General features: G+C 38.5%; 1 protein-coding gene across 1 annotated transcript; it reads right to left on the reverse strand.

Moving 5' to 3' along the window:
- On the reverse strand, nt 1-26,081 carry LOC150053794 (pancreatic triacylglycerol lipase-like). The gene is made up of 12 exons (XM_090345511.1): nt 25,916-26,081; nt 22,946-23,100; nt 20,726-20,848; nt 18,641-18,775; nt 17,216-17,327; nt 16,836-16,955; nt 16,584-16,703; nt 16,004-16,122; nt 4,766-4,895; nt 3,377-3,485; nt 2,657-2,821; nt 1-76 (listed from the first exon to the last, which is right to left on the reverse strand). Exons 1-12 carry the CDS (start codon nt 26,079-26,081, stop codon nt 13-15), a joined length of 1,518 nt encoding a protein of 505 aa, XP_090201637.1. The 3' UTR covers nt 1-12.
- Nucleotides 26,082-27,494: the final 1,413 nt, after the last annotated feature.

The following is a 27,494-nucleotide window of genomic DNA, read 5'->3' on the forward strand; positions in this document are numbered from 1 at the left end:
GTCAGCAGGCTCCTAACAGGGGGTGAGTGTCAGCAGAACATCCTCCCTCACAGTATCTTGACTACAGAAGTTGAATCTGTGGAGGGAAGCATCAAAAGGTCACTTCCAGGCACACAAGTGGAGTGCTGGATATGAGGCCAGCTATTGCTGTTTCCACTTACTCTCCCCCATGGGAAAGGGGACACCCAGTTTTCAAAGTGAGATGTGGACATTGACAGAGATGTCTATTTAAATGAATGCCTCTCTTTGGCTATGTATGTCTAATATTTTTCCTATTCATTCCCTATTGTTTTCTGTTTGCTTTCCCTTTCATTGTTCTCTTTTACTTCTTTAGGCTCTTTTTATGGCTTATTTCTTATTCTTTTCTATGCTTTTTTTTGGTTTTCTTGCTGTAATTTTTATTATTTTAATTGTTACACTGGAATTGATAATATACACTTAAACTTACCACATTCTATATTCAAGTGGTATTATTCCAGCCCACATAAGGTCCTAGGATACTCACTAGTATATTTCAGTTTTTCACTTCTAATTATTATTATTATTATCATTTTGCCAGACCTGGGACTTGAACTCAGGGCCTGAGCATTGTCCTTAGGCTTGCCTCAAGACTAGTGCTCTACCACTTGAGCCACAGCACCACTTTCTAGCTTTTTCTGTGTATGTGGTACCAAGGAATCAAATGCGGGTCTTCGTGCATGCTAGGCAAGCACTTTACCACGAGGCCTAACTCTTCTTTTTTTTTTTTTTTGTCTTTTTCTCTTTTGGTAGTGGGGATTAAACTCAGGACATTGTACTTGCTAGGCAAGCACTTTGTCATTGAGCTACAGCCCAGCCCAATCACCTCTAATTCTTTAGAATATTATCTTATGCTTTACTTCTTTTCATTCTTGATACTGAGGATGATCAATACATGTTTTGCCAATGAGCTATACCTCCAGACCCTAGTGAATTAGTTTTGTATTTATTTATATGTTTATTTATTTGTTATGAGGTACTGACATTTGAATTTAGGGCCTTGAACTCAGAAGGATTGTTTGCTCAGCTGTCACCCAATCACTTGAGCCATATTACCAGTTCTGTTCTTTTGCTGGTTATTTGTGCATGGAGTTTATTGCACTTTTTTATGTCACAAATTCTGATCCTCCTGATTTCAGCTTCTAAAGTACATATAATAACATTTTTGAGTCATGAGTGCCAGCTCCAGTCAATTATTTTAAAAGAGAATTAAAAACCTCATGTTTTCCCAGTGTAGTTAATATTTTTCTTCCCCTAATTTCCTTCTACATATTATTTTCTAACTCATTATATTTCTTGCCTAATACTATTTATTTATTTTACTATTTCTTGTCATGGTTGACTTGCCACTGGTAATCAACTTTGCGATACCTGAAGAGCCTTTATTTCACCATCAACTTTGAAAGTTATTTGTGTGGGTATAAATTCTCATTGGTGAATATTTATTTGCACTTTTGGAATGCTGCCCATTGCTCTATAGCTTGCACCACTATGACAAGAAATAAGTTGCAATTTTTAAGTTCATTTTTCTACATGCAATCTATCAAAACAAAGCACCATTCCTGGCCCTAGGAGGTACTGAGTACGGCTCCCTCTAACCTGCTCAAATGGCTGTATCCCTCATCATGGCTTGGTCTCTGATCATGGCTGGTTTGCTCACAAACATGTCCTAAGTATCATGCTGAATACTCAAGATGGCTTCTAGACCTCTACAAGTCTCTCTCTGTAGCTTTTTCTTCTCTGGCACACTGTCCTGTGTGATCTAGCTGCCTTAGATTCTCTGATTCTTCAGTCTCCTCAAATCAACTTAGAGCATCCATTGGTCTCTGCCTGAATTTCTCCTGCCTATCCCACACACTGGAAGTTCTCTCAAGGCAGTAGTTGGAACATTATGACTCCAACTGCTTACTTTTTGTCACCCATTATTGTGTTTGATTTCAGTTTGAAGTTCAGTGTCACAAAAATGGTTGTTTCATGTATTTTGTTTAAATTTATACGTGTTATATTCTGTATTAGATACAAGTTTTCTTGGGTTTTAATGAAGATAAATGAAATTTGACAACAGAAGAAGCAATGTGCTCTGCTTCAGAATTCAGCTTACTAATAAAAATCCTCTTAAATCACCATCACTGTTACTGTGATTATTTTAGGTCACCTTCCCTAGAAGTTCGTAATGACATGAATCTTTAGGCTAAGAATCACTCCCCTGTGGGTCAGAACAAAGGGCAGATCTTCTGGATCTCTTCACCAAACCAATTATATGGAACAACTTATTCTGTTTCTTGATCATTTCAATGAGTTTGCTGATTAAGTGGCAATTTGTTGAACCCATACAGTTTGGATTCACATATGATACATTATTTATACACATGGCACAGATTTATCTACCAAATGAAACAATCTTTTCACTTTAGAATCTAATTCTCACTCTAACATTTAATTTCTATCAGAAGAAAAACACTTATCTACAAGTTTATCATTATTGTTTCCCTAAATTCTGATGCTTTCTCCTAAAGATACAAAGGAAGTGCTAGGAAGCATCTGTGACTGGGACACTGTAGGAAGTATGTGTACTTAAGAGAGGATTTTAGTGGCAATAGAATAATAAACACTACTTATTCATCTGACGACTACTTACACTCTTCCATCATTTCTTTCCACTGTGATTCTTGATGCGCCCACTCTGGGCAGGGTTGGGTTGATCACATTGTTATTCCAAACAAATTTCACCTTCTGCAGGTCTCCAGCATCCACATCAGAGTCAAACTCATTGGTATGAGTCTTACCAGGTTGGAGAGAGCCCCTGAGGAGTGGAGAAGTAAAACAAAAAATTCTTGAAATGCACATGTATATGCATTAATCAACATACATGTAAATATGTGTACATATATGTGTAGACATATATTTCTAAAACTGTTTTAGAATCATTCTCTAAGTTGATTTGTTAAAATACTTGTTATTATAATGAATTAAATTCACACAGTGACAAGTTTTTTAATCAGTGATTCATATAAATTTCACACAACTGCAGACATTTTAGTCACAGTCTTCTCACAGTTTAATTTATGATGACATCATTATATCAGATTTCCCCAGTCTTTTACAAGAAAAGTATTTACCACTTATGTCCCAGATGTCCGGCATTGAAGTAAACACTAAGAGTTTTCTTGAGTTATAACAGAAAAATATTTAGAAGCATAGTTCTGAAATATAGTATAAGTGATAGAATATTTTTTCTTACATGTGGCAATATTCTACTCTTGTATGGGAACAAATAAAACCAGTTAATTTACATATGCTACTTTATTCATGGACAGTATGAGAATATTCTAGAAACTCAACATGATATTTTACTTACTTGTAAATTTCATACTGCTTAGAGTTTCCTGTACTTCCAAACAAAGAAACCAGGATATGTCCTGTAACCTTCTGTCCAGACAATGTGACAGCTACTTGATACCTCCAGCCTGAATGGGAATTTTTGCAAAATGTCAATTTATAGAGAAGACAAACTGAAACCTGTGTTTATTTTATACTTGATTTTTTTCTTGTGCTGGGCCTTGAACTCTGGGCCTGGGCACGGTCTCTAAGCTCCTTTTACTCAAAGTTAGCACTCTACCAGTTGACCTACAGGGCCACTTTTGGATTTTTCTGTGATTAATTACAGAGAAGAGTCTCATGGACTTTCCTGCCCAAGTGGCTCTGAACCATAATCTTCAGATTTCAGCCTCCTGAGTACCTGGGATTACAGACATTAGCCATCAGTGCCCCACTCGAAGCCTATGTTCATTTTATTCCACAATATTGGATAATTTTGATAGGAAGTTAATAGCACTATCAATAAAACAATCACAGCCATGCTAATTGGGCAGAGAGAACCAGCATTGATTGAGCACTGGGATAGTACACAATCCCTCTAAAGCTGTTTTTGTTCAAGCCAGTGACTCAGAGATTTTAATTTGGAAATCAAGCAATTCAGAAATTATTTTTTTTCAGTGATCTAAGAATGTTATCTCAAGAGATAGTGGAAAAATGACAGAGGGTCATATCCTCTTCAGTTTGACTTATTTTCAATGATTGCCAATCTGTAGTGTCTTGGCAGTTTCTCCCTAAGCCATCATTGTGAATTAAAATTTCTTTTTAATCCATTTTTTTTGTTGCCTCTGAAATGTATCTATTCCAGGAATCAAAAGAACGATACTGTGAACTATCAATTTTTACTAACTGGTGGCATGAAATTTGTTCTTAGCATTTACAAGACTGCTAAACCCAGTAGTTCCCATTGTATTCTTCTCTTCCTCTGTCCTCCAGACAAGAAACCTGGGGCCTATCCCCATGCCTCACCATTCCCTCATGCTGTTCTTCCCGTGACCCAAGGAGTCTGCACTCCTAAATAGCCTCTGAATCTGTCATCCCCTTTCCATTCCAACCTCCAGCTCTATTGGGGAGATGGCTTTTCTGCTTGTGTAAACCCCCAGGATTCTGCTCAGTGTATTTTTTTTTTAAGTACAAAGGCTAGACCAGAAGTCTTCTGAATTCAGCCCTAAAATCAAATGTCTCTCTAATACTGCGAACCCCAGATTCTTTCCAGCTACCTCAGTTAGTCATCATTACCTCGAGCATAGAACCAGGTATGCTTTTCATATTGAGGAGGAATACTTAAAGATTTGTGTAGAAAAGCTATTTCAGACATTGTCAGTGAATATGTTAAAATACATAATATTTAAGGTACATAAAATAGACTTACGTGCAAAATTACTCTTATCACCGGTGTTCAGATAAAATGTCTGGTATAGTCTACTTGTTTTCCCAGAAAATCTGTCAGCATAATGACCCATCTGCGGGCACTCTCCACTTGCACAGGGGAAACACTGGTTCTGTGGGAATAAAGACGTCCTGGATGAAGTGCTCTTTCTTTTAACAGTGTATCATCTTTCCCTTCATGGCATTACAAGTCAAATGTTTACAGCTAATTTCATTTCTGATGGTGGGAAATGGGATTTTATTAATGTTTCAGTGAGGATTATCAATGCATCTCATTACTCACAGCATAAGCCAGTATTTCTACTGTTGGACTGTATTGAACACTGTTGAAAAACACAGAATGGAAATGGTTATAGACATAGGTTTTGTTTTCTTTTTGTTTCTTTCAGTTGATCTAGGTATGCTAAAACATTTACCTGTCAATAAGATTTTAGAATTTATTTACTTATTTATATAAAAAATAACAACCCAGGGCCTTGAGCATGGAATCTAGGGCCTGGACCTCTTAGGCAAAAGCTGTGTACATGAGCTCTTTCCCCCAAATCTACAATTTATTTTAGAAAGATTGCCTAAAACAGAACAACTTCTGAAGAAGAATAGGCTCCCAAGTCTGTCTTTTCTTAATTTATTTAGAATTAATGCCTGGTGGATCCCTGAACCACAGAACTATCTGATACCTTAGGCAGTCTGGAGTTGGTCCTATAAAAACAAGAAAAGACTGATCCACCAGCAAGTCACCAAAGCTGTTTGAAGGAATATTGATGGCAGTGACCTCATTTTGCAGTTCAGCCCCCATGCTGTGCTGTGTAACCGCTCTATGAATTTGCTGACATGCCAAAAGAGTTATCTGCTGAAAAGCTACAACCTGTAACTTCATGTCTGTAGAAATAACTTCTCTCTAGAACCACAGTTGGGTTGGACGACTGAGCTATACAGATAAAATTATCCTTTCTCTTTCAGTAATAATTCTTGTATCTCTTAACTTGGTTAGTCACTGAGACTTCCCCTGAGGACCAGCTAAGCTCTCTCCAGTGAACACATTCTGTCTTCCAATGGAATCTTTGCTCCTCAAATGACTATTTTTTTTGCCAGTCCTGGGCTTGAGCTCAGGACCTGAGCACTGTCCTTGACTTTCTCAAGGCTAGAGTTCTACCACTTGAGCCTCAGCACCACTTCTGGCTTTTTTCTATGTATGTGGTACCAAGGAAATGAACCCAGGTCTTTGTGCATGCTAGGCAAGCACTCTACTACTAGGCCAAACTCCTGGCCCCTCTTTTTCTTATTCTTAACAGCTCATTAGAGCCTCTCTGAACAAGTTCTGAGGTCATTTCCTAAGCTAGAAGGTGAACAGTATGAATGTACCATCTTTCATCTCTAAGTGCTTAGAGTGTGTCCACCAGCAGACTAGAAAGGGATGTGGCTCAGAAGAGACATGTGTGATGGTCCCTAGGCTGCTCTTAGTATGGACCATCCTGTACAGATTGACGTCTACATGACCTGATCCAGTGCCAGCCTTGACACAAGCTGGAGATGGGGCCGCAAGGCAGACAGATCCAGAAGACCAAGGCACTGTCCTTCAAAAAGTACTAAGCTCACCTAAAAAGATTGCTTATTATTGCCTCAGCATTGTTTTAACTGTAGGAGATGCATCTCCTCTATCCATCCTTGGTTATAGGGGAAGATTTTAAGACATGTTAAACCAAAGAAAGAGAAATGATGTTTTCTGTATTAATATATATTATCATTGCTGTACAGTGAATAAAACATGTATCATTTCAGCATAATAACCAAAGTCTATTGAATTATAATCATTACCATTTTTATTCTAGTCTGAATAATTTGTACAAATAATTTTATCAATGCCTCCTACCAAATACATTGAGTCTGTCATTATCATTTCCATAGCTAAATGAAGAAAGACTTAAAAGGAGTGAAGTATTTTACTCAAAACCATTTAATTATTTAATGGCAAAGCCTAGATTTCAGGCTTCTCTCTTCATCATTATGGTACATTTTTGGTAATTATTAGAGCTCCTGGGAGGAACTAATTTGATGCTTTCTTTATTTAATAACATAGGTTACAAGTTTAGAGTTGAGTAGAAATTAAGGTGAGAATACTATGTCAGAAGTTTACTGTTGAAAAGAAATTAAGATGAAAATAACAGTTTTGTAAAAACAGCTGACAAGTGCTGGGAGTTAAGCCTAGTGGTAGAGTGCTTTCCTAGCATGCACGAAGACCCGGGTTCAATTCCTTGGCACCACATACATAGAAAAGGCTGTGGCTCAAGTGGTAGAGCTCTAGCATTGAGAAAGCCCAAGGACAGTGTTCAGGCCCTGAGTTCAAAGCACAGGACTGGCAAAAAAAAAAAAAAAAACAACCCAGCAGGAAAGGAGGGGCAGCAGAAGATGGCGGCGGTTCAGTTTGAGTCTTTCTGAGCTCTCGCCAAGGTACCAGTTTTGGCAGCGTAGGGCACAGTACATACCTCAAATCGATCCTAGGTAAGCTTTAGCGATACAGAGACCTCAGTCACAGAGGAAAAAGGCAGAAATCCGGCACAAAGAAGACAGCGGGGACTGGTGCCAGCCGCTTGGAGCGGCCGCGGAGACAAAGCGGCTCTTCTGAATCTGAGCAGACAGGGCTTCTTGGCGCCGCAACCTGCCAGCTGCAGACAGAGCCACACAGAGCCTGCGGGAGCCCAGAGCCACTGCACGGAGCTGCCAGCTTCACGGAACCGGAGAACCCAGCAATTTGTGAGTAATGCCCAGGAGAAGTTTCCACTTCTGCTCCCAGAACGGCATTAGGAGGGAGCCCCTCCCCCACAAGCTGAGAGCAGCGCCATCTTGACTACTGGCAACGACCTGGCCAAAGCAATTGGAGCCTGAGAGGTGTTGCTGACAGCGCCATCTTTTTTATTGGCAAAGGATTTCCCAGAGATCCCTTAGCCGGAAATCCAGCCCCAGAGCTGCTGAAGTCCAGACCCTGCGGCAGCCGCAGACCTGGTAAACAAAGCCGCCCGCGGATCTTTCAGCTTCATTTTCCCAAACAAACAATCGGATCCGAAAAACCTCATAGCCAAATCACAAGAGAAAAAGACTTTCTGAACTGTTCGGATCCCGAATTTAGTGGAAACACAGTTTCCTATCCTGCCCTGACCCCCCCCCCAAAAAAAAAAATCCTGAAGAATACCCTTTTTTTTCTTTAATTTTGTTTTGTTCTTTTTCTTTGTTTTTGTTTTTTTTTCTTTTTTTTCTTCCACCCCTTTTTTTATTTGCATTTATAGGTGTTCTTATTTTCTCTTTACCATCCTACCTACACTTTTTTTTCTCTTTTCTCTCCCGCATCCCTCTGTCACTGTGGTTGTTCCTGGAAACATAGTGACAGCTCTGGATACAGTCTGAATACAAACGATATCTATATTGATACAGTCACCTGCTTTTTAATCTCCTGGTCTCAACCCTAGTATTTCTTAAGTAAGAGCTCACAATAGTGAGGAATCTCCCCCCACCTTTTTCTTTTTTTTGATTTTTTTGTTATTGTTGTTGTTTTTGCTTTTTTGTTTGTCTGTTTTTCATTCTATATGGGTTTTTTTTTGTTTTTTTGTGCTTGTTGTTTTTGTCTTACTTTGCTTTTTTTTTCTTTCTTTTTTCATCATTGAAATCTCCTATATCTACTTCCCTCTTTTCTCTATATATTCTTCTTATTACCCTTCTTACTTTCATAAGATTTATCTAATACTTTCCAAACTTTGTACTCAAATACGCTACCTGCTTATCAACTTAGGTCAGTTATCCTTACGCTATACTTTTTCTTCATTACTATAATAATCTTACACTCCTACGTTATTCCTCTTGTACCTCCCCTGTTCTCTCTCATACTATTTTTTCTATCTCTGGTCCTCTGTTCATCTTTCAACCCTTATAATACATGGATCTAAACTTGATGGCTGTTGAGCAATACTGTATATCTAGGTGTTCAATTATACTCTAGGTCCAGAGGGACTTAAATACAATAGAGATTGGATTGAGAGGCTTATTGTTTTGGTCATAAATCAGTTATCAGTGGTTATATTAGGCTGGTCTGTAAGTGCACAAAAAGAAAGAGTGATAATACCAATCAAAAATTGTGAACATCTAGTGTCTTCCAGCTACAGAGGTCTAGGTTGGTTATATCTGAAAAATTATAATCGTGTTTAGTATTAATCTTGCTCCCATTTTCAAATGGGCAGAACAAGAAACTCAAGAAAAATGTCAAATCAAGGAATAACATCTTCCACCCAATATAAACAGACAATGGAACAGTCACTGGCAAACCTAGAGGAGAGTCTTCCAAGTGCTATACAAATGCAATTGATAAACATCATTAATGAAAAATGTGAAAATATAAAGAAAGAGATAAGGGAGGAAGCCATAGCTAAATAAGAGGAAATCATAAACAAGATGATAAGTAAAAAGGAGAAGCCATAAAGGAGGCCATAAAAAAGGTTTTTCAAAGAAAAATGGATGAGTTCATAGAATCCACAAACAAAAAGGTGACCGAACTCCAGCAAATGTCCAAAGAGAATAAAGCTACTGAGCTAACCACTCAAATGGAAATAAAGGAGCTAAAGAAATCCATACATAATCTAAAAGAAGAGATGCAAGGCATCAAAAATGAGCAATTAGAAGCAAGGGAGATGAAGAATAAAGTAGATACCTTTGATAGCAGATTAGACAATGCAGAAGAGAGAATTTTCGGGGCTGAAGATAATTTAGTTGTTATAAAGAAAGAACAAAAAATGAGTCAATCCAAATATGAGAGAGTGTTTCAGGAGGTCCAAGATACAATTAGGAAGCCTAATTTAAGGCTAATTGGTATTGAGGAGGGTCTGGAGAAAGAGGTTAATGGTATTGGAAATATACTTCAGGGAATCATCTCAGAGAACTTCCCAAATATCCAGAAGGGCAGGCCCATCCAGATACAAGAAGCTTTTAGAACCCCAAACAGACCTGACCAGAAAAGGACATCCCACCACCACATTATAATCCGAACTAAATCAATAGAGACCAAAGAAAGGATCCTAAAGGCAGCCAGGGAGAAGGGATCAATCACCTATACAGGCAAACCAATCAGAATAACCCCAGATTTCTCAGCAGAGACCATGCAAGCAAGAAGTGACTGGAAGCATATATGTCATGTCCTTAAGTCAAATAACTACCAACCAAGAATACTGTACCCAGCTAAGCTCTCATTCATAACTGAGGGAACAATAAAAACATTCCATTCCAGGGAAAAGCTGCAACATTATGTAGCAACCAAACCAACATTACAAAAAATTCTCAAAGATGTTCTACACATAGAGAACCAACATAAATGCAATACAGAGAAAGAAATGGCACCTAAACATCATACCATCTAAGTGCCACAAGAACTGTCAGACACAGGCCCTAATGAAAGCTTTTAAAAATGGTAGGAACTAATTAATATCTCCCAATCCTAACTCTCAATATCAATGGACTTAACACTCCAATTAAATGGCATATTGTCTAGTTGGATCAAAAAGCAAGAGCCATCGTTCTGCTGTCTTCAAGAGACACATCTTACCCAAAAAAACCAATCATCTTTTGAAAGTGAGAGGTTGGAATAAACTCTATCAAGCTAACGGCCCTAAACAGGCTGGAGTTGCCATCCTCATATCAGATAAAATAGACTTCAAACTAAAATTAGTGAAAAAAGACAAAGAAAGTTACTACATAATACTAAAGGGATCTTTCCTCCACGAAGACAGAAGGATCCTAAATGTGTACACACCGAATCCCGGCGCTCTGAACTTCATCAAGCAAACTTTACTTTCACTGAAACCATACATAGATCGAAACACAGTGATTGTTGGTGACTTTAACACACCACTCTCACCTATGGACAGATCAACAAGGCAAAAACTCAACAGAGAAACCTTAGAACTGAACAACTATATAGACCAAGTAGATCTAACAGACATCTGCAGATTATTCCACCCAGCAACAACACAATATACGTTTTTCTCAGCAGCACATGGAACATTTTCCAAAATAGACCACATCTTAGGCCATAAAACAAACCTGGACAGATTCAGAAACACTGAAATTATTCCCTGCATGCTCTCAGACCACAAAGGCATCAAATTGGAACTGAACACACATCTCCACCAACAAAAACCCTGTAACTCATGGAGATTGAACAACACATTGTTGAATCACTAATGGGTCATCGAAGAGATCAGTACAGAAATCCAACAGTTTATGAAATTTAACAATAAGGAGCACACAAAATACCAGCTCCTTTGGTACATGGCAAAGGCAGTACTCAGAGGAAAATTTATAGCGCTGAGTGCCTACAACAACAAGTTGGAAAAATCGCAAACCAACAAGTTAATGTCTCACCTTAAGCTCCTGGAAAAAGAGCAACAAACCAACCCTAATCCCAGTAGAAGGAAGCAAATTATTAAAATCAAAGCAGAATTAAATGATTTGGAATCCAAAAAACTATAGAAAGAATCAACAGTACAAGGAGTTGGTTCTTTGAAAGAATTAACAAAATTGACAAACCCTTAGCAAACCTTACCAAAAAAAAGAGAGCATACCAAAATAAACAAAAATTGCAGACAAAAATGGTAAAATCACGACAGAAATTACTAAGATCCAGAATATCATGAGGGAATACTTCTCAAACCTTTACGCCAACAAATTTGAGAATCCAGATGAAATGGATGAATTGCTAGCCAGTATTAACATACCCACACTGAACCAAGAAGAACTAACCCAACTAAACAGGCCTATCTCACTGAAATAGAAATGGCAGTAAGAGACCTTCCACCTAAGAAAAGCCCAGGGCCAGATGGATTCACAGCTGAATTCTATAAGGTCTTCAATGCAGAGCTCACACCAATACTCCTCAAGCTCTTCAACGAAATTGAAAATGAAGGTTCTTTACCAAACTCATTCTATGAAGCCAGTATAACCCTCATCCCCAAACCAGACAGAGATTCATCAACGAAAGAGAACTATAGACCTATTTCTTTGATGAACATCGATGCAAACTTCTCAACAAAATACTGGCCAACCATCTATAACAACTTATCAAAAAAATTATACACTATGATCAAACAGGATTCATCACAGGGAGGCAAAGTTGGTTCAACATATGCAAATCAATTAATATAATTCAACACATCAAGAGGAGCAAGGACAAAAATCACATGATTGTCTCAATAGATGCAGAAAAGGCATTTGACAAGATCCAACACCCCTTTATGTTAAAAGCTCTGGAGAAACTAGGAATCCATGGAACATTCCACAATATAATAAAGGCTGTGTATGACAAACCCACAGCTAGTATTATATTTAATGGCGAAGGCTAAAGCCATTCCCTCAAATCAGGAAGGAGTCAAGGATGCCCACTCTCTCCACTCCTCTTTAACATAGTATTAGAATTCCTAGCCAGTGCAATAAGGCAAGAAGCAAGCATAAAGTGGATCCAAGTAGGGAAAGAGGAAGTAAAACTATCCCTCTTTGTAGATGACATCATGATTCTGTATTTAAAGAATCCTATATACTCTACTCCCAAGCTCCTTGAGCTGATTCAAAACTTAGGAAGGGTAGCAGGCTGTAAAATTAACCCTCAAGAATCAACTGCTTTCCTCTATGCCAACAGTGAGGGGAATGAGGCAACAATTAGGAAAGCAACTCCTTTTGCAATAGCCTCAAAGAAAATAAAGTACCTAGGAATTAGCTTAACTAAGAATGTAAAGGACCTTTTTGATGAAAACTTTAAAACCCTGAAAAAGGAAATTAAAGCAGAACTGAGGAAATGGAAAAACCTCCCATGCTCCTGGATTGGAAGAATCAACATCGTGAAAATGACAATCTTGCCAAGGGCTATCTACAAATTCAACACAATACCCATCAATATCCCAATGTCATTCTTTAAAGAAATAGAAGAAGCAATCCAACATTTCATATGGAATAATAAAAGACCCTGTATAGCAAAAACACTTCTTAGCAGAAAGAACAGCACAGGAAGAATTTCAATACCAAACTTTAGACTCTATTACAGAGCTATAATTATCAAAACAGCTTGGTACTAGTACAAGAACAGGCCTGAAGACCAATGGAATAGAACTGAGGACCCAGATATTAAACCACAGACCTATGGCCACCTAACCTTTGTCAAGGGAGCCAAAAAAATAGAATGGAAGAAAGATAGCCTCTTCAACTGCCGGGGCCTCCCGGCAGCAAATTGGGGTTCCTGAATTAAGGGGCAGGGACTGGAAAAATTAGAAGAGAGACAAACACATCGGGTCCAGGAGGTCTGCAGCCCAAGCAAAAACTGCCGCCTCGTTTATTCTTAACTCAAAGTTTTTATCCCTTCTTGAGACCAGGGCACTGCCAGGTGTTACATCCAGATGGTTAATCAGGGAACTGTTGGGGGTTACATTCATATGGTAAATCTCAGATCAATTGAACAGGAGAAGGCCAAAAAACAATAAGACAATCAAGCAATTATCTGATGCAAATCAAAGTACAGTTTGATTCCACTCTTGCTCCTGACATATCCCCCATCTTTATTTTAAAAGAAACACAAGTGCAATTTCTATTCTTTCCACTATCTCTAATTATCTCATTATTAGTCATGCAGGCAATTGAGAAAAAAACAATAGTGCAGAAATTAAACAAAAAATTATTCTTCCCTTCCGCCCTCCTCTATACTCTTCAAAACGTCTTTCCCGGGACCAGGTGTGAGGCCTCTGAGGCACGGCACGCGTCACCATCTGCCGTTAGAAGCTCTACCCGCGGCGACTTAGTACATTATAAAAATGTCCACATGCAGAAGTCTAAAAAAGGTTGAAAAGCTACAGCAAATCTACAATATAGTGTTTTATATCTGACCACTGGTTTGTTTTATATAGAAGTCATAGATTTGGTAAAGCATTTTAACAATTTAGGAAGGCATCTAAATCTGCAAATTCTTGGTGAATTTATTATGTTTCACTCTTGCTCCCGACATTCAACAAGTGGTGCTGGCAGAACTGGTTAAGCACATGCAGAAAACTAAAGTTGGATCCTTCTTTGTCACCCTGCACTAGAATTAACTCCAAATGGATCAAAGACCTGGAGGTAAAACCCAACACACTGAAACTTTACAAGAAGGAATAGGAGATACACTAGGCCTCCTTGGCACTGATCAAAACTTTCTCAATAAGTACCAAGAAACACAAGAAATCAGAGAAAGGCTGTATAAGTGGGACTGCATTAAACTGCAGAGCTTTTGTAAAGCAAAGGACATAGCTAGTAAATTAATTAGGAAGCCTACAGAGTGGGAGAAGATCTTCACCAACCAAACAACGGACAAAGGCCTTATATCTAAAATATATCAACAGCTTAAAAAATTGAATCACTCCAAAACTAATCTCCAAAGTAACAACCATCCCATTAAAACATGGGCCAAGACTTAAAGAGAGTCTTCTCTGAAGAAGAAACAAAAATGGCCTATAGACACATGAAGAAATGCTCAACATCTCTGGTTATAAAAGAAATGCAAATCAAAACAACTCTAAGATTCTACCTCACTCCAGTTAGAATGGCCAGGATCAAGAAAACTAATAACAACAGATGCTGGAGGGATGTGGCCAGGAGGGATCACTACTACACTGTTGGTGGGAGTGCAAACTCGTTCAACCACTATGGAAAGCAGTATGGCAGTGCCTCAAAAGGCTAAACATAGAGCTTCCCTATGACCCAGCAATTCCACAACTTGGCATTTACCCAACCATCCAGAAACTAGGGCATACTAAATCCACTACCACAACAATGTTCATTGCAGCATTATTCACCATAGCAAAGATATGGAACCAACCTAGATGTCCCTCAGTTGATGAATGGATTAACAAGATGTGGTATTTGTACACAATGGAATTCTATGCTGCTGTTAGAAAAAACGACATCACCCCATTTGTTAGGAAATGGAAAGACTTAGAAAAAAATCATATTAAGTGAAGTAAGCCAGACTCAAAGGAACTTAGGCTCAATGGTTTCCTTCATTTGTCATAATCAGTAGAAACCTTGGGCTCTACTAGCAGAGATTTGCAATAGAGCAAAACCTTGATATATAAGGCCATATAGTATGAAGCTAATTGAAAGGACCTCTAGGATATTGAAACAAAAGCCATATAATGAATGATTGTTATCCTTAATGTACTATGTTATCTCTCATCTCTTTGCTGTCCCTTGGTTATCTCATATTGTTACAGTATCTCTCTTTGTTATCTGATATATTGGATATATTTGTATTTGGTTATTTGAAATTGGATAGGGAAGGGGGGAAAACCAAGATGGGGGGGTAGGGGGGAGGGTAATGGGGACCAAGACATGTGAAAGGGTATCAATGTATGTGAATTAATGCACCTTCTATCTGGCAAGTATCATGTAACCCTTTTATTAATTACAAGAAAAAATATTAAAAAAAACCCCAGCAGGTAATAAATGTGTCATATTCAAGAATGCATATAAGAATTCAATTTATATATCAAGAGGATATGAAATAATATGAAAGCTCAAATACTAAGAAATGTAAAAAGTCATAAACATTTTCACAAGAAAACTTTTTCCACATTGTTTAGCATCCTATAAGTATCCACAGAAAAGTCCTGTTACTATTGTGACTTAGGGTTCTTTCTAAAATAAAAAAGCATTTATCATATATATATATATATCTAATCGTGGTAGAAGGCTCAATACAGGACATTTCATGTTCAAGTCCATTTCTCTGCAATCTTCTGGTATTTCTATGAGGTCAGACCCAGTGGCTCAAGCCTGTAAACCTGGCTGCTCTGGAGGTAGAGATCAGGGAGTACAATTTAATGTCATTTCTAGGATAAAAGTTCATGAGATTTCATGTCTAACTAGTGACTAGCTGCAGTGGTGTGCACTTATAATCTCCAGCTATACAAAGAAGCATAAATAGGAGTATAGTACTCTAGGTAAGCATGGACATAAAATGCCACCTTTCTCCAAAATAACCAACTAACAGAAAGTGGCTGAAGTGGTCGAGTGCCTGGAAAGTGAAAGGCTCTGAATTCAAAACCTAGTACCACCACCAAAATGATTCTCTGATATATAAACAATATGAACATATAAACAGAATAAATCATACCAAGTCATGAAAAATGACAATTATATAGTTCTCAATTAAAATGTGGCTACTTACTGCAGTGAAATCATTATAAGAGGAACAAGAGAATCCAGCAAAGCCAGTAGGGTTGAGGATGCTGTCAGCATAATACTTGTAGCTTCTTAAATGATTACAGGCCACAAAGTCACGACTTCCTGTGAGATCAGATATGATTATGCATCAGTACAGATTTGATTCTTCCAAGTTAACATATTGATGACAATGTAGTTATTGAATAAGTTCCTCCATATTCAAAGGAGGTGAAAGTAAAAAAATAATTCATGAAATATATTTTTATTTAAAATGCAATCAAATTTAAAATTATGATAATAAATATTATTAAATCAATAAAAATGTCTCAAGAAGGGAAACATTGATCCATTCAGATATAAGGATAACTTAGTAACAGATTTCCTGAATTCGATCCTTAGAAGGTTAATCATAAATATGTATTTTCCTAAAGTGTTCCTATGTCTCCTTGGGAAAGTCAGGGATCCAATTAAAAGCCCTTTATCAGATAAAATACGATTAAGGTCAATTCCAATATTCAGCAAGATTAGCAATAGCAAACAAATGTTCTCTAGTGATATTCTCTGTGCATTCAGGATGTTTTTACCTTCCCAGATACCATCAATGTCAACGATCTGAGAGATAGGATTCTTCTGACATCCAGGCATTTCCTTCCCACCATTTGGAAAGAAATCCAGGTGGCCCACAGTTTGGCTCATTCCCAGTCCTGAAAAGTTTTTTTTAAAAACAAGAGAAGCTTTATGTGACGGTATAGTAACAAGTCAGACTCAAGCACTGTGAAACACTCTAAACAACAGTTATGACAGGACGCTCCAGGAGGACAAGTTGAGACACTCACCCATGTTGGGAATCATGGGGGCAGAATCTGTATGAATGACATCCACAAACTGGGCATCACTAGGGTCCAATCGAACTATTTCTGGTGTGTTCTGAAAGTAAGGTTCAGCAGGATCCAAACCTACATAAACCAAAAGTGTCATGAACGATTCCAGCACTCATGAATAGTCATTTTTCTACACTAGTTACATACCCGATACAAGTCGTATCTACAGTTATGATTTACCCATGGAAAGAAACAAATGAGTTTTTCTTATATGACCACATTTGAAAAAGAGATTTGCTTCAAGTTCACTATTTGATACTGCCCAATTTTCTCTCTAGACCCACTCAGAGGTGTTTATGGTTAAATTTTACAGCATGTGGTGAGTCATGACTGACCTGTGATTCTTCCAATGGCTCCATTGGTCCTTCTTCCAGCATCCCCAGCAATATGGGAGCCCAGGCTGTGGCCAATGAGGTGGACGTTGGAAGGTGAGTATCCAAATTGAGACTATTGGGGAATGAAGAAAACAAGCCTTGATCATTAATCACTATCATTACCAGAAATTCTTTGAGCTGGGAGCAGCAGAAGAGTAGACTACTTCATGTACCCTAGGTCAGCCACCATAAGCTGAACCACTTTCTATGAAAAAAAACAACACTAGGTGACTACTGACTAACTGACTACTGGGGCTACAATGTTTGTGAAAATTAACTTACTACAATACCCCTTCCCTGCTACTTCATATTCCTCTTAGTGACAGCTCTGGTATTTACTTTCCCCAGTCCAAGACCCTTGGTCATTGTGTGTGTGTGTGTGTGTGTGTGTGTGTGTGTGTGTGTGTGTGTGTGTGTGTGTGTGTGTGTCCTGGCACTTGAACTCAGGATCTGGGTCCTGTTTCTAAACATTTTGCTCAAGGGCTCATGCGGCACTTTACCACATGAGCCACAGCTTCACTTACAGTGCTTTGGCGATTAATTGGAGATAAGAGTCTCCTGGACTTTCCTTCTTTGGCTGGATTTGATCCTCAGATCTCAGACTCCTGAATAGTTAGGATTACAGGCATGAGCCACCAGTGCCTGGCTCATTATAGGGATTAAAAAAAACCCTCTAAATCTCTCCTTTGAGCCAAGATTTACATATTCAGCAAAAAAGATACTTGTTTAGTAAACCATTCCAAAGATAAATAGATCAGAACAGTTTCATTTTTGTCTTCAGTGGAAATTTGTTCCCCAGTATAAAGGCATAGATAGAAGAGAATGAAATCATCTTTGGTAATAAACAATTTCTTCTCTGGGTGTCATTCATGTTACAACCAAACATCTTTTTTGGTCTGGGACTGGGTTTTAAGCTCATAGACTCACATTTCTAGATGAACAGGCTACCTGAAGTCATAACCCCAGCCCTTCATGCTTATTTTTGAGATAAGGTCTCAGTTCTGTATAGACTAGAATAGCATGCGTGTTCCACTACCCTCAGGATTTTATTGGCTGAGATGACTCCTGTAAATGTTTGCCCACACTGGCTTGTAACTTGCATACTCCAGATCTCTGCTTCCTGAGTAACTAGGACTAAAGACGCGAACTCATGGTACTCTGGTATAAACCAGTCCTTTGAGGAATTAAAAAACAACTGCTACTGTTTTGCAAATTGACTTTCTGCAAAGTATATTATTGAAATATCACATAGTACTGTGTGACTTTGTTCAATGTTTATGTATCAGTTAAAAATAAGTTTACGTAATGGTCACAGGTACTGTTTTCTTTTGGGAAAAGTGTCTCAAGGAATTATGAGTAGAGTTAAAACTAATCTGAAGCAGTTACCTTAAGCACATCAACGAAATAAGCTATTTCTGCAGCCACCACCCTGGTGTTCTGTGTGGCCTGTGTGTATCCAGTTCGGGAGCCTCCTTTCCAGTCCACGCAGATGCAGTTCACGCTTTCTACCTGTAACATGTTCTGATGGGAGAGACACAAGACACCGGTAAGTAAACCAGGGTGCTTACTCATTTCTAATGAACACGTTTGAAGTGTAGGACAGAGGTATACAGCATAATGTTATTTTTTTTTAACATCTATGCTGTCAACGAGCACTTAAGTACCAAATTCCAACCCACCCCACCCCCTCCTGAAATTTACTAGAGGCACTGGCCAGCATGAGGGCGGAATTATTGGATTTCTAGTGAAATCAAGATAGTCATTTGGTTCCTAGGAAAATGTTTAGGATGTGACAGAGTTAGTTGTCTCATAAGAGCGTCATAAAGACCTTTAGATTACACTGCTCCTTACTAAAGTGCAATAGGGCATTGCTTGCCTTACCTTAGTGTCTAGAATATTTTTGCTACATAGGTGTCTTTACTGAATGACAAATTGATTTATATCCGAATATATTGAAGGTTAAAGAGTAAATTTTTTAGGTGATAAAGTCCAATCTATTTTTTGGGGGGAGGGGGAAGATTTTTCTGTTGTGTCTCACTGCAGTTGTTTCACATAGCCTACCTGATATGAGGAACTGTAATAACTTTTGGTTATGGTTTCATGAAGGGTAGTTATAGGAGAAATATATATATATGTATATATATATATTCCTAGCTATGACCCTCAAAGAACTTGAGAATAATGACTACAGAGAAATCATTTCCTCTTTTCATTTTACAAAAGGAAAAAATCCAAAGCAAGGAACTTATTTCCTACAGGCATGGTAACGATAGCATCAAGACTGGAATTGGGGACCTTTAACCATGCAATTGAATCTGTTAATATCTCTACCATAGCACAACTGCATTGCCAAAGCTAAATGAAATGCATGTAAAACAAACCTGTTTTGGGAATCTTAGAAACTCAACAAACATATCTTTAAAAAATCTGTATCCTCTTTAAGCACAGAATCACAATGTTTTCTTCACTCTGTACAGAGCTATTATTGCCCCCACCCACAATAACTATAGAATTTAAATTGTATTAGAGGAAAAGCTATGATTTTACTACTATTTCTAAACTAATGAAGAGAATGGACTTTGGTGTGCTTATCTGTCACCAAGATCAGACCAGATGCTCTGCATGACTGGTTCTGCATTTGACTTGAGTCAAAGATAAACCCCAAAGTAATGGATTTAACAGAGCTTGGGGTTCATTTCATGACAGTCCTGAAGAAATGAGAGAAGTGTGTTATGGCAGCCACAGAAAAATGGATGAAAATGTGAAGAAATACAGAAGTAAATAAATCAATAATTGTGATCCTCCAGGAAGTTTTATAAAAGTTGATTTACTGTCCCTTAAATCGTCATTATCACTAGAAGAGTCAAATGTAAATTAAAGAAAACTAGATCACTTCTGTAGAAACAATGGCAGCCAGAGATAAAAGCTGTCAAGTGATCATTGACGTCACTGCCAGACAAGATCAGCTGATGACGTGAAGATGGAAGGAGAAGTCTGGGACAATGAGAGCTCTTAGTAGTTCTTCACCCAGAAATTAAAAGTGAATGAACAGAGGCCATCCTAGGGCTGGCTAGGGCACCAGTGTACCAGCATACATTCTTTTGAAGTAGCACTACTTCAATTATTAAAATATATTTTGGCAGTAGTGGTGTTTGAATGCACAGCCTACTGCTTATTGGCAGGAATTCTACCTCTGAGCCACATCTCTAGTCCGTATTAATGATGAAGTAACCACTTTCAGGAGCCATCAAATGCCAGCCAACATCACTGTATGACTGTCTCAGAGTCTCTACATCTGCCACACTCCCCTTCCCCTCACCTCCCTCCCCTGGGACCTCCCAGGGGACCCCTGGACTAGCAGGGGCAGAGCAGAGGCCACAGGATGTTCCAATGTGGTGGTGACCTGCCTTGCAAGTTATTGCTGTTTACTCCTAGGACTCCACCTTTCCTTGCGAGATCACCGGGTCTCACCTTGCATATACTGGCCAACCAGTTTTCTTCCCCCTTGTCTGTGAATCCATGAATAATAAAGCGAGTTTTTCTGTTTGTCTTGAAATTGGAACTCCTGATGCTTGATGCGTCTGCAGTAACAACCTGTTTAGGGGAGAGAAGTATTTCAGGTCAAGTTCTTTGTAGTGCTTTTGTAACAGAGTTGATTGTTTTGTAATATCATATGATACTGTAATAAATTATCTAATAGGTGCATAATATAATTTCATAATTATAATATTGGGATTTTGTTGGTGGTAGTCATGGGGCTTGAACTCAGGGCCTATCCCCGAACTTTTCTGCTCAAGGCTAGCACTCTACCACTTTGAGTCACAGTGTCACTTCTGGTTTTCCAGTGGTTAATTGGAGAAAAGAGTCTTATGGCCTTTCCGCCCAGGCTGGCTTTGAACCGTGATCCTCAGATCTCAGCCTCCTAAGTTGTTAGGATTAGAGGTATGAGCCACCAGTGTCCACTAATACTGGGACATTTTAAATATACGTACATACACATAAACATATACTCATATATGTAAATTGGTTAAACAAAAAGTTTATTTGACAGGGGCTTTAGTGCTATCTTCCCATGCTGTAATTTAGATTGGCAAGTCAGTGTGAGACAGACAACAAGAGACAAACTCATTTTTTTCTTTTATGCAAAGATATAAAATGATTTTAGAACAAGAGCAATAATAAACAATAGCAACAATAGCAGAAATTTACTAGCAGGGGTTGTATGGCATACAAAGTAAGATTTATCCCAGCAATAAGAAAAAACACCCAGCATTATCCACTATATCAACAGATAGAAGAAGAAATTTCACACTATTACCATATTCACTAGTGTAGGAAACACCTTTGACAAAACCGAATTCCCACTTGTGACAAAAACTTCTAGAACTAGCCATGTGCTAGTGGCTCACAGCTGGAATCTCAGCTACTCAGGAGGATTGAAGTTCTTAGCCAGTCCTAGAAAACGCTCATCTCCAACCAACCAGCAAAATGACAAACTCACTTTTTATCTGGAAAATACTCTCATGATAACTACCTAAATCCATTTTGAATATAACTTCTTAATAACAATACAATAGCAACTAAATGTTGATTGTATGTTCATGGAGCCATTGGAATCCATTTTAGAGTACTTATTAATGATATTATGCATATAATACATGAAATTGAATATTTATAAAGAAGATACATAAAATAATACACTTATTACCTGAAAGTCTACAGAAATGCAAATGCCATCATCTGATTAGTTCTCCTTATAAAACTTGGATACTTGCTCTTTTTTATTTTTGTTTCTGGTTCTGGGGCTTGAACTCAAAGCCTGAGCATCTTTTGCTCAATGTTAGAGCTCTACTACTTGAGTCGCAGCTCCACTTCCAGCTTCTGTTTGTTTGTTTGTTTTAGTAGTTTAGTAGAGATATGAATTTTGCAGACTTTCCTTTCTCCATGATAGCCCTAGAGCCCTACAAGGACAAGATGGTTGAGAAGTAGGGTCTGAAACATCCTGTCTAGGTCTGCTGCTTAGGCTGCCTTCTAGTCCCTGTAGTTTACTTTTCCTCAGACATCCCTGTTATGGCACATGCAGGCTCAGGCATAGCTCAGGTTATCCTCTGAAGAAGGCAACCTGTAGACCCGGGTGCTATCCTTGTGGTATTGTCCTCAGGCTTGCAGAATGCCAGGGCAGTGGAGCATGTAAGCCTATGTACTTCAAAGGCTGTTAAGGACAGTTTGGGGGTCCAGAAAGACTATTACAATGACAGGGAGGAAGCACCACGGAGGATCCTCTGAAGAGCATTCCTGGGGGAGTTGTGGCAGTGAGGCAATCCCTGAGACCTCAGAACTGCAGTGCTACCATCTTGTACCATCTGCCTGGAGGAGCTATAGGTATAAAGTCCAGTCTATGAGCTGTTGTATGGACTGCATTCTCTAACCAGGGCTGGGAAATTCTGATCCATCCCATGTTTTCCTTCTCTTTTACATGTGATGTCTAACACTACATTCCATTATGATGCAGTGAGACAGTGTTCAAACGCTTGGGTTCTGGGGATATCCTTCTCTCAAGAGCTGTGAGTTGAATGGGCATCAATTTTAAAAATAATGACCTCTCTGTGGTATTCTCTCACCGAAGTGGCACACAGAGTACAGACAGACTTCTTACATACAAGAGATGGCACTAAGTGTGAACATCCTTACTTTATAATTGTTTGGATTCTCATTAGTGTACAGGAGGAAACGGGTGTTGATCAGTTTTGGAGACCAGGGCAGCATTTTCAGGGGTCTTTCCACAGTGCCGCCATATGGGGCATCGTCACTGAAGCAGCCCAGTCTGTCAAAGCAGACTTCTTTTCCTGAAATGATCCAGAAGGATTTCAAGGATAGTAGCTTACAAACAATTGTCCTTTGAATAGTCTCTCAATCAGAATATAAGTTAAATTACATAGTATGCAGATCTGTTTCCACTACTCTCCCACAAAACATCTATACAGATCAATGCTTTGTTGTAAGCTAGCTGATTCTTCAGGGAACCACATCACTTTCCTTTTGTTCCTGCTAAGGAAAAGGCAAGTACTCATTTTAGCTTCTCAAAACAGATTCATCCTTTGGCAATTGGTGCCTAGGAATGGAGTAGCTCTATGTGTTGTGTTTTAGTGGTGGACTGAGTGGAGGTCTCAACTGCCAGTAGCTTTGTAGATTGGGTGGCACAAGTTTTATCTCCATTCTGTATGAGCCCATAGGTATCTGGCCTATGTTTGAGGGTTACCCTGGATTACTGTGAGGAAGGAAGTACTCAATTGTACAAACAGTGGAAGAAAATGTCCGTGCTTGACATAACTACAGAGGGAATGTGACTAGTGACATATCAAAAGTAACTTCATCATATCAGCAGGGGTACATGCAGTGGCTGTTGTGGGAACTGAGTTCCTCTAAATTTCACTATGTGCCAGATGTTGGGCAAGGTGATTTCTTTGTCTAACCTAAGCCTCACCAGCATCCCATGAAAGGGATGTCATTATCCTCCTTTGCCCAAGAAAAGAGCCTGAAGCACAGAGTTGGTCAGTGTTTTGTTCAGGATCAGTAAGTTGTGGATGATGAAAGAAGGCCTCACACCACTCCCTGGATTCCAAGCTTAGAGCTTAGAGTTCAGAAAACAAATGTGCACAAGGAAACTGAAATGAAGTACTCATTAGAATGCTTCCAGGATTTGTTTCTAAAATGAATATCACACTTTCATCTGTCTTAAATATTTTTTGTTTATTCAGAGCTGGAGCTGGGTGTATAGATCTTATTTGACAACCAAGCTCTGGGCTCTTAATCCTGCATCTTCCTGACTTTACTACACAGACTTATCATGGCTGATTTTAATCTTCTGGAATGAACTGAATAATGAGGCTTCCTCATTGCCAAATAAGTGTCTTTCCTCACCTACTACTGTTCCCAGCAGCAGTGGCAGCGTCCACAGCAGCAGCATCTGCAGAAAGGTAAAAAATAGGGTTGATCCAGGTAGAGTGTGTAATTCCAGTGCATGCAGAACTCTGGGGAAATTGAGTGAATTCTATCAAATTAGTGCAGAAAGCATGTTCCTGACTCACCGTGATGGGTCCGTTGGGTTCTTGGGCAACCAGCTACTACTGAAAGTTCTTTTTATAGAGCAGCCTTATCTTTTTGAGCAGTGCCATGGAAAAGTGGCACAAAAGAGAGAGAAGGTTCCAAGGACATAGTTATAATTTTAATTGCAGATAAGCCCATATTGATAGAACAGGAAAGGTTCTCCAAGTTGCTGTGTGAAGATACAAAACAATAGATGGGGAACATTTAAATCGACAAATTTGAAATCAGCAAATGTATATGTCAAAATTTTTCAAGTATTGATTACTATAGCTCTGTTATAGAGTCTAAAGTTTGCTGTTGCTATTCCTCCAGCACTGCTCTTTCTGCTAAGGATTGTTTTGGTATTCAGGATCTTTTATTATTCCATATGAATTTTTGGATTGCTTCCTCTATTTCATTAATGAATGACACTGGGTTATTGATGGGTATGGCACTGAATTTGTAGATAGCCTTTGGCAGGATTGCCATTTTCACAATGTGAATTCTTCCAATCCAGGAGCATGGTTTTTTACATTTCCTTAGTTCTGCTTTGATTTCCTTTTTCAGATTTTTGAAGTTTTTATCATAAATATCTTTTACATCCTTAGCTAAGTTAATTCCTAAGTATTTTATTTTCTTTGAGGCGACTGCAAAAGGAGTTGCTCTCCTGATTTCTGAATCACTTTTCTATGGAATCAACCCAGATGACCCTCAGTAGGTCAGTGGATCAAGAAAATGTGGCATTTATACACAATGGAATTCTATGCTGCCATCAGAAAGAATGACATCACCCAATTCATAAAGAAATGGAAAGACTTGGAAAAAATCATATTAAGTGAAGTAAGCCAGCCCCAAAGGAACGTAGGCTTTATGGTTTCCTTTATTTGTAATAATTAGTACACATCAAGAATTCCCCTAACAGAGGATCACAAAAGCTCAAAAGCTGTGCACTCATTCTGTGTCATACAGGATGAGTCTAAACAAAATGAACTCTAGGTTAATGAAACAAGAGGTTTATCTTTGTGATTGTTGTTCTTAATGTACTATATGAAGTTATTTCTTTTCTCTTTTTTTGACTTATCTTTAATCTCATGAGATTACTGCATCTGAATTTGTATACTGATATACTATATATACACTGATTTGTTTATTTGAAATAGGAAAGGGAAGGGGAAAAACAAGATGGATGGGAGGGGGTGGGAGGAAGGAAAAGGGGACAAAAACATGAAAAGGTGTATCAAGGTTCGAGAAGTAATATAAGTCACTATCTGATGAATGTAACTGTAACCCCTCTACATATTATCCCAGCAATAAAATACAATAAAAATTTTTTTCAAGTAAAAATGGAGTCCTTATACAAATGAAAGGTCTACAAAAGAGTCACATTTTCTTTTCTCTGTGTGTGTACACAACAGGGCTAAGGAAAGAAGGCAATGAACTACATGGACTATAGACTTGGGGGCATTTTACTGAATTCTGAAACAGAATCCATGAGAATTTACTCTCCAATATTCCTTAATTCAATCCTGGTGAACTTCCCAACAGCCCCAGTGTTTACTTGGACCACTCACTTACCTTCTGGTAAAGAAGGCTGACATCTTTTTATAGGAGTACCAGCCATCATTTCTTCCTCTGTAATCACAGGAAGATGGACACATGCCAGCTTTCTTCCATAAAGTGTGCACGTGTGGTTTGCCTGAGTTCCAGTCCTGTTCCTAAAATCCCACACAAGATCCTCCATGTGCTTATGCCTCCATGAGTTGATGCAGGCAAGCACAACAACCTGGAAATCAGGTGCCGAAGATGGAAGAACTTAAAACATTCCCCACTAGGAAGAAAGCTAGTCAACAGCTGCACTCAGTTTCCATCTCATGGTCTCCATGCTTGCCACCAATATATTTTACAAGTTTCCCCATTAATGCTAGGCCTTTAAGTCATCTCTCCTGCCATCCCTTAATTATAAAAAAATAAGCACTCAGTCCTTCACCTCACAATGGAAGAATTTTAATTTAATAGACAGTTTTTCGTGTAGTTCTTCCTGGGGAACCATTTTTCATAGGCAAACTGGACTACAGGTCAAAGTTGGTGAAAATTCACCCGTGTTGTCATAGCTGTAATTATTAATGTAGACTTGAAGCAGCTCACTGTTCTGCATACTCAGGTGCCTGTCTTGGAAGTTTCTCATCACCTGCCTGTATTTGCATAGGAGATAAATCTTGCCTTATGCAATATGCTGATTCTGGCAGCTGTGTGAAGTCAAAGTCCAGGCAAAGGAAAGAAAGTTCCTAGAGCACCTGTAGCCAGATAACAAGAACATTATACAGCTGGGGGCTCATTTACTCGAGCTTCAGAGAGCCTGTGCTGTTTGCCCCTTGTAGAACTCAGCTGCTGCCAGGGCTGTCCTGGGGAAGGGAATACAGTTCCCCAAACAGAAAATACTGTAATGACAGGGGGTGTTAGTGCTCTACAACTTCCAGAACAATAATTCTGTCAAATGTGAGGGTTTCCAGTACCTACTTACTCTAATCCAGGCATCAAATTTTAGCTATCTGTCTAGTATTATTCATGAGTTAATTTCCTGAACAGAAAAACAAGTCTATTCAAATTTTATTTTATTTAGGGTCCCATAATTTTGAATTTTTGTATCTTATCCAAGTGCGACCTTGTGCATGGTGTAGATATTTTTCTTATGCAGTTGGTTGAAATCCAGTTTATACAATCTGTTCAGAGACATAGAAGTGATAAGTAGCAGAGTTCAGCCAAGTTGCACAAATTCTTTCCACTAGCTTCAACTGAGCATGTTTGTGTCAATACACAGAAGATTATCCTGTCCTGGACTGTGTTCATCTAGATTTGATCTGAAAAAGTACTTAAGAATATGTGTACAGAGGAGATGTTAGCATGTGAACACAGCCATCTGTCTAAGATGAGAAAGAATATACTTTCTCAAATTAACATATTTTTAGGTAACCTAGGCTTAAAAAATTCTTTATAGTTGTTTTCACTTCCATACAACTAGGGAATAGCAGATTTATCAAACAAAAATACATCTATGTACTATTAAATATAATCTTTCATTTTCTGAGCAGTATCATTAATTTTCTAACTTCTCTCTTTTCCAGATTATTTCTCCTTGTCTTTCCTCTATACCCAA

Source organism: Megascapheus bottae, chromosome 15 (genome assembly GCF_031878675.1).
Source record: "Megascapheus bottae isolate mThoBot1 chromosome 15, mThoBot2.hap1, whole genome shotgun sequence".
NCBI lineage: Eukaryota > Metazoa > Chordata > Mammalia > Rodentia > Geomyidae > Megascapheus > Megascapheus bottae.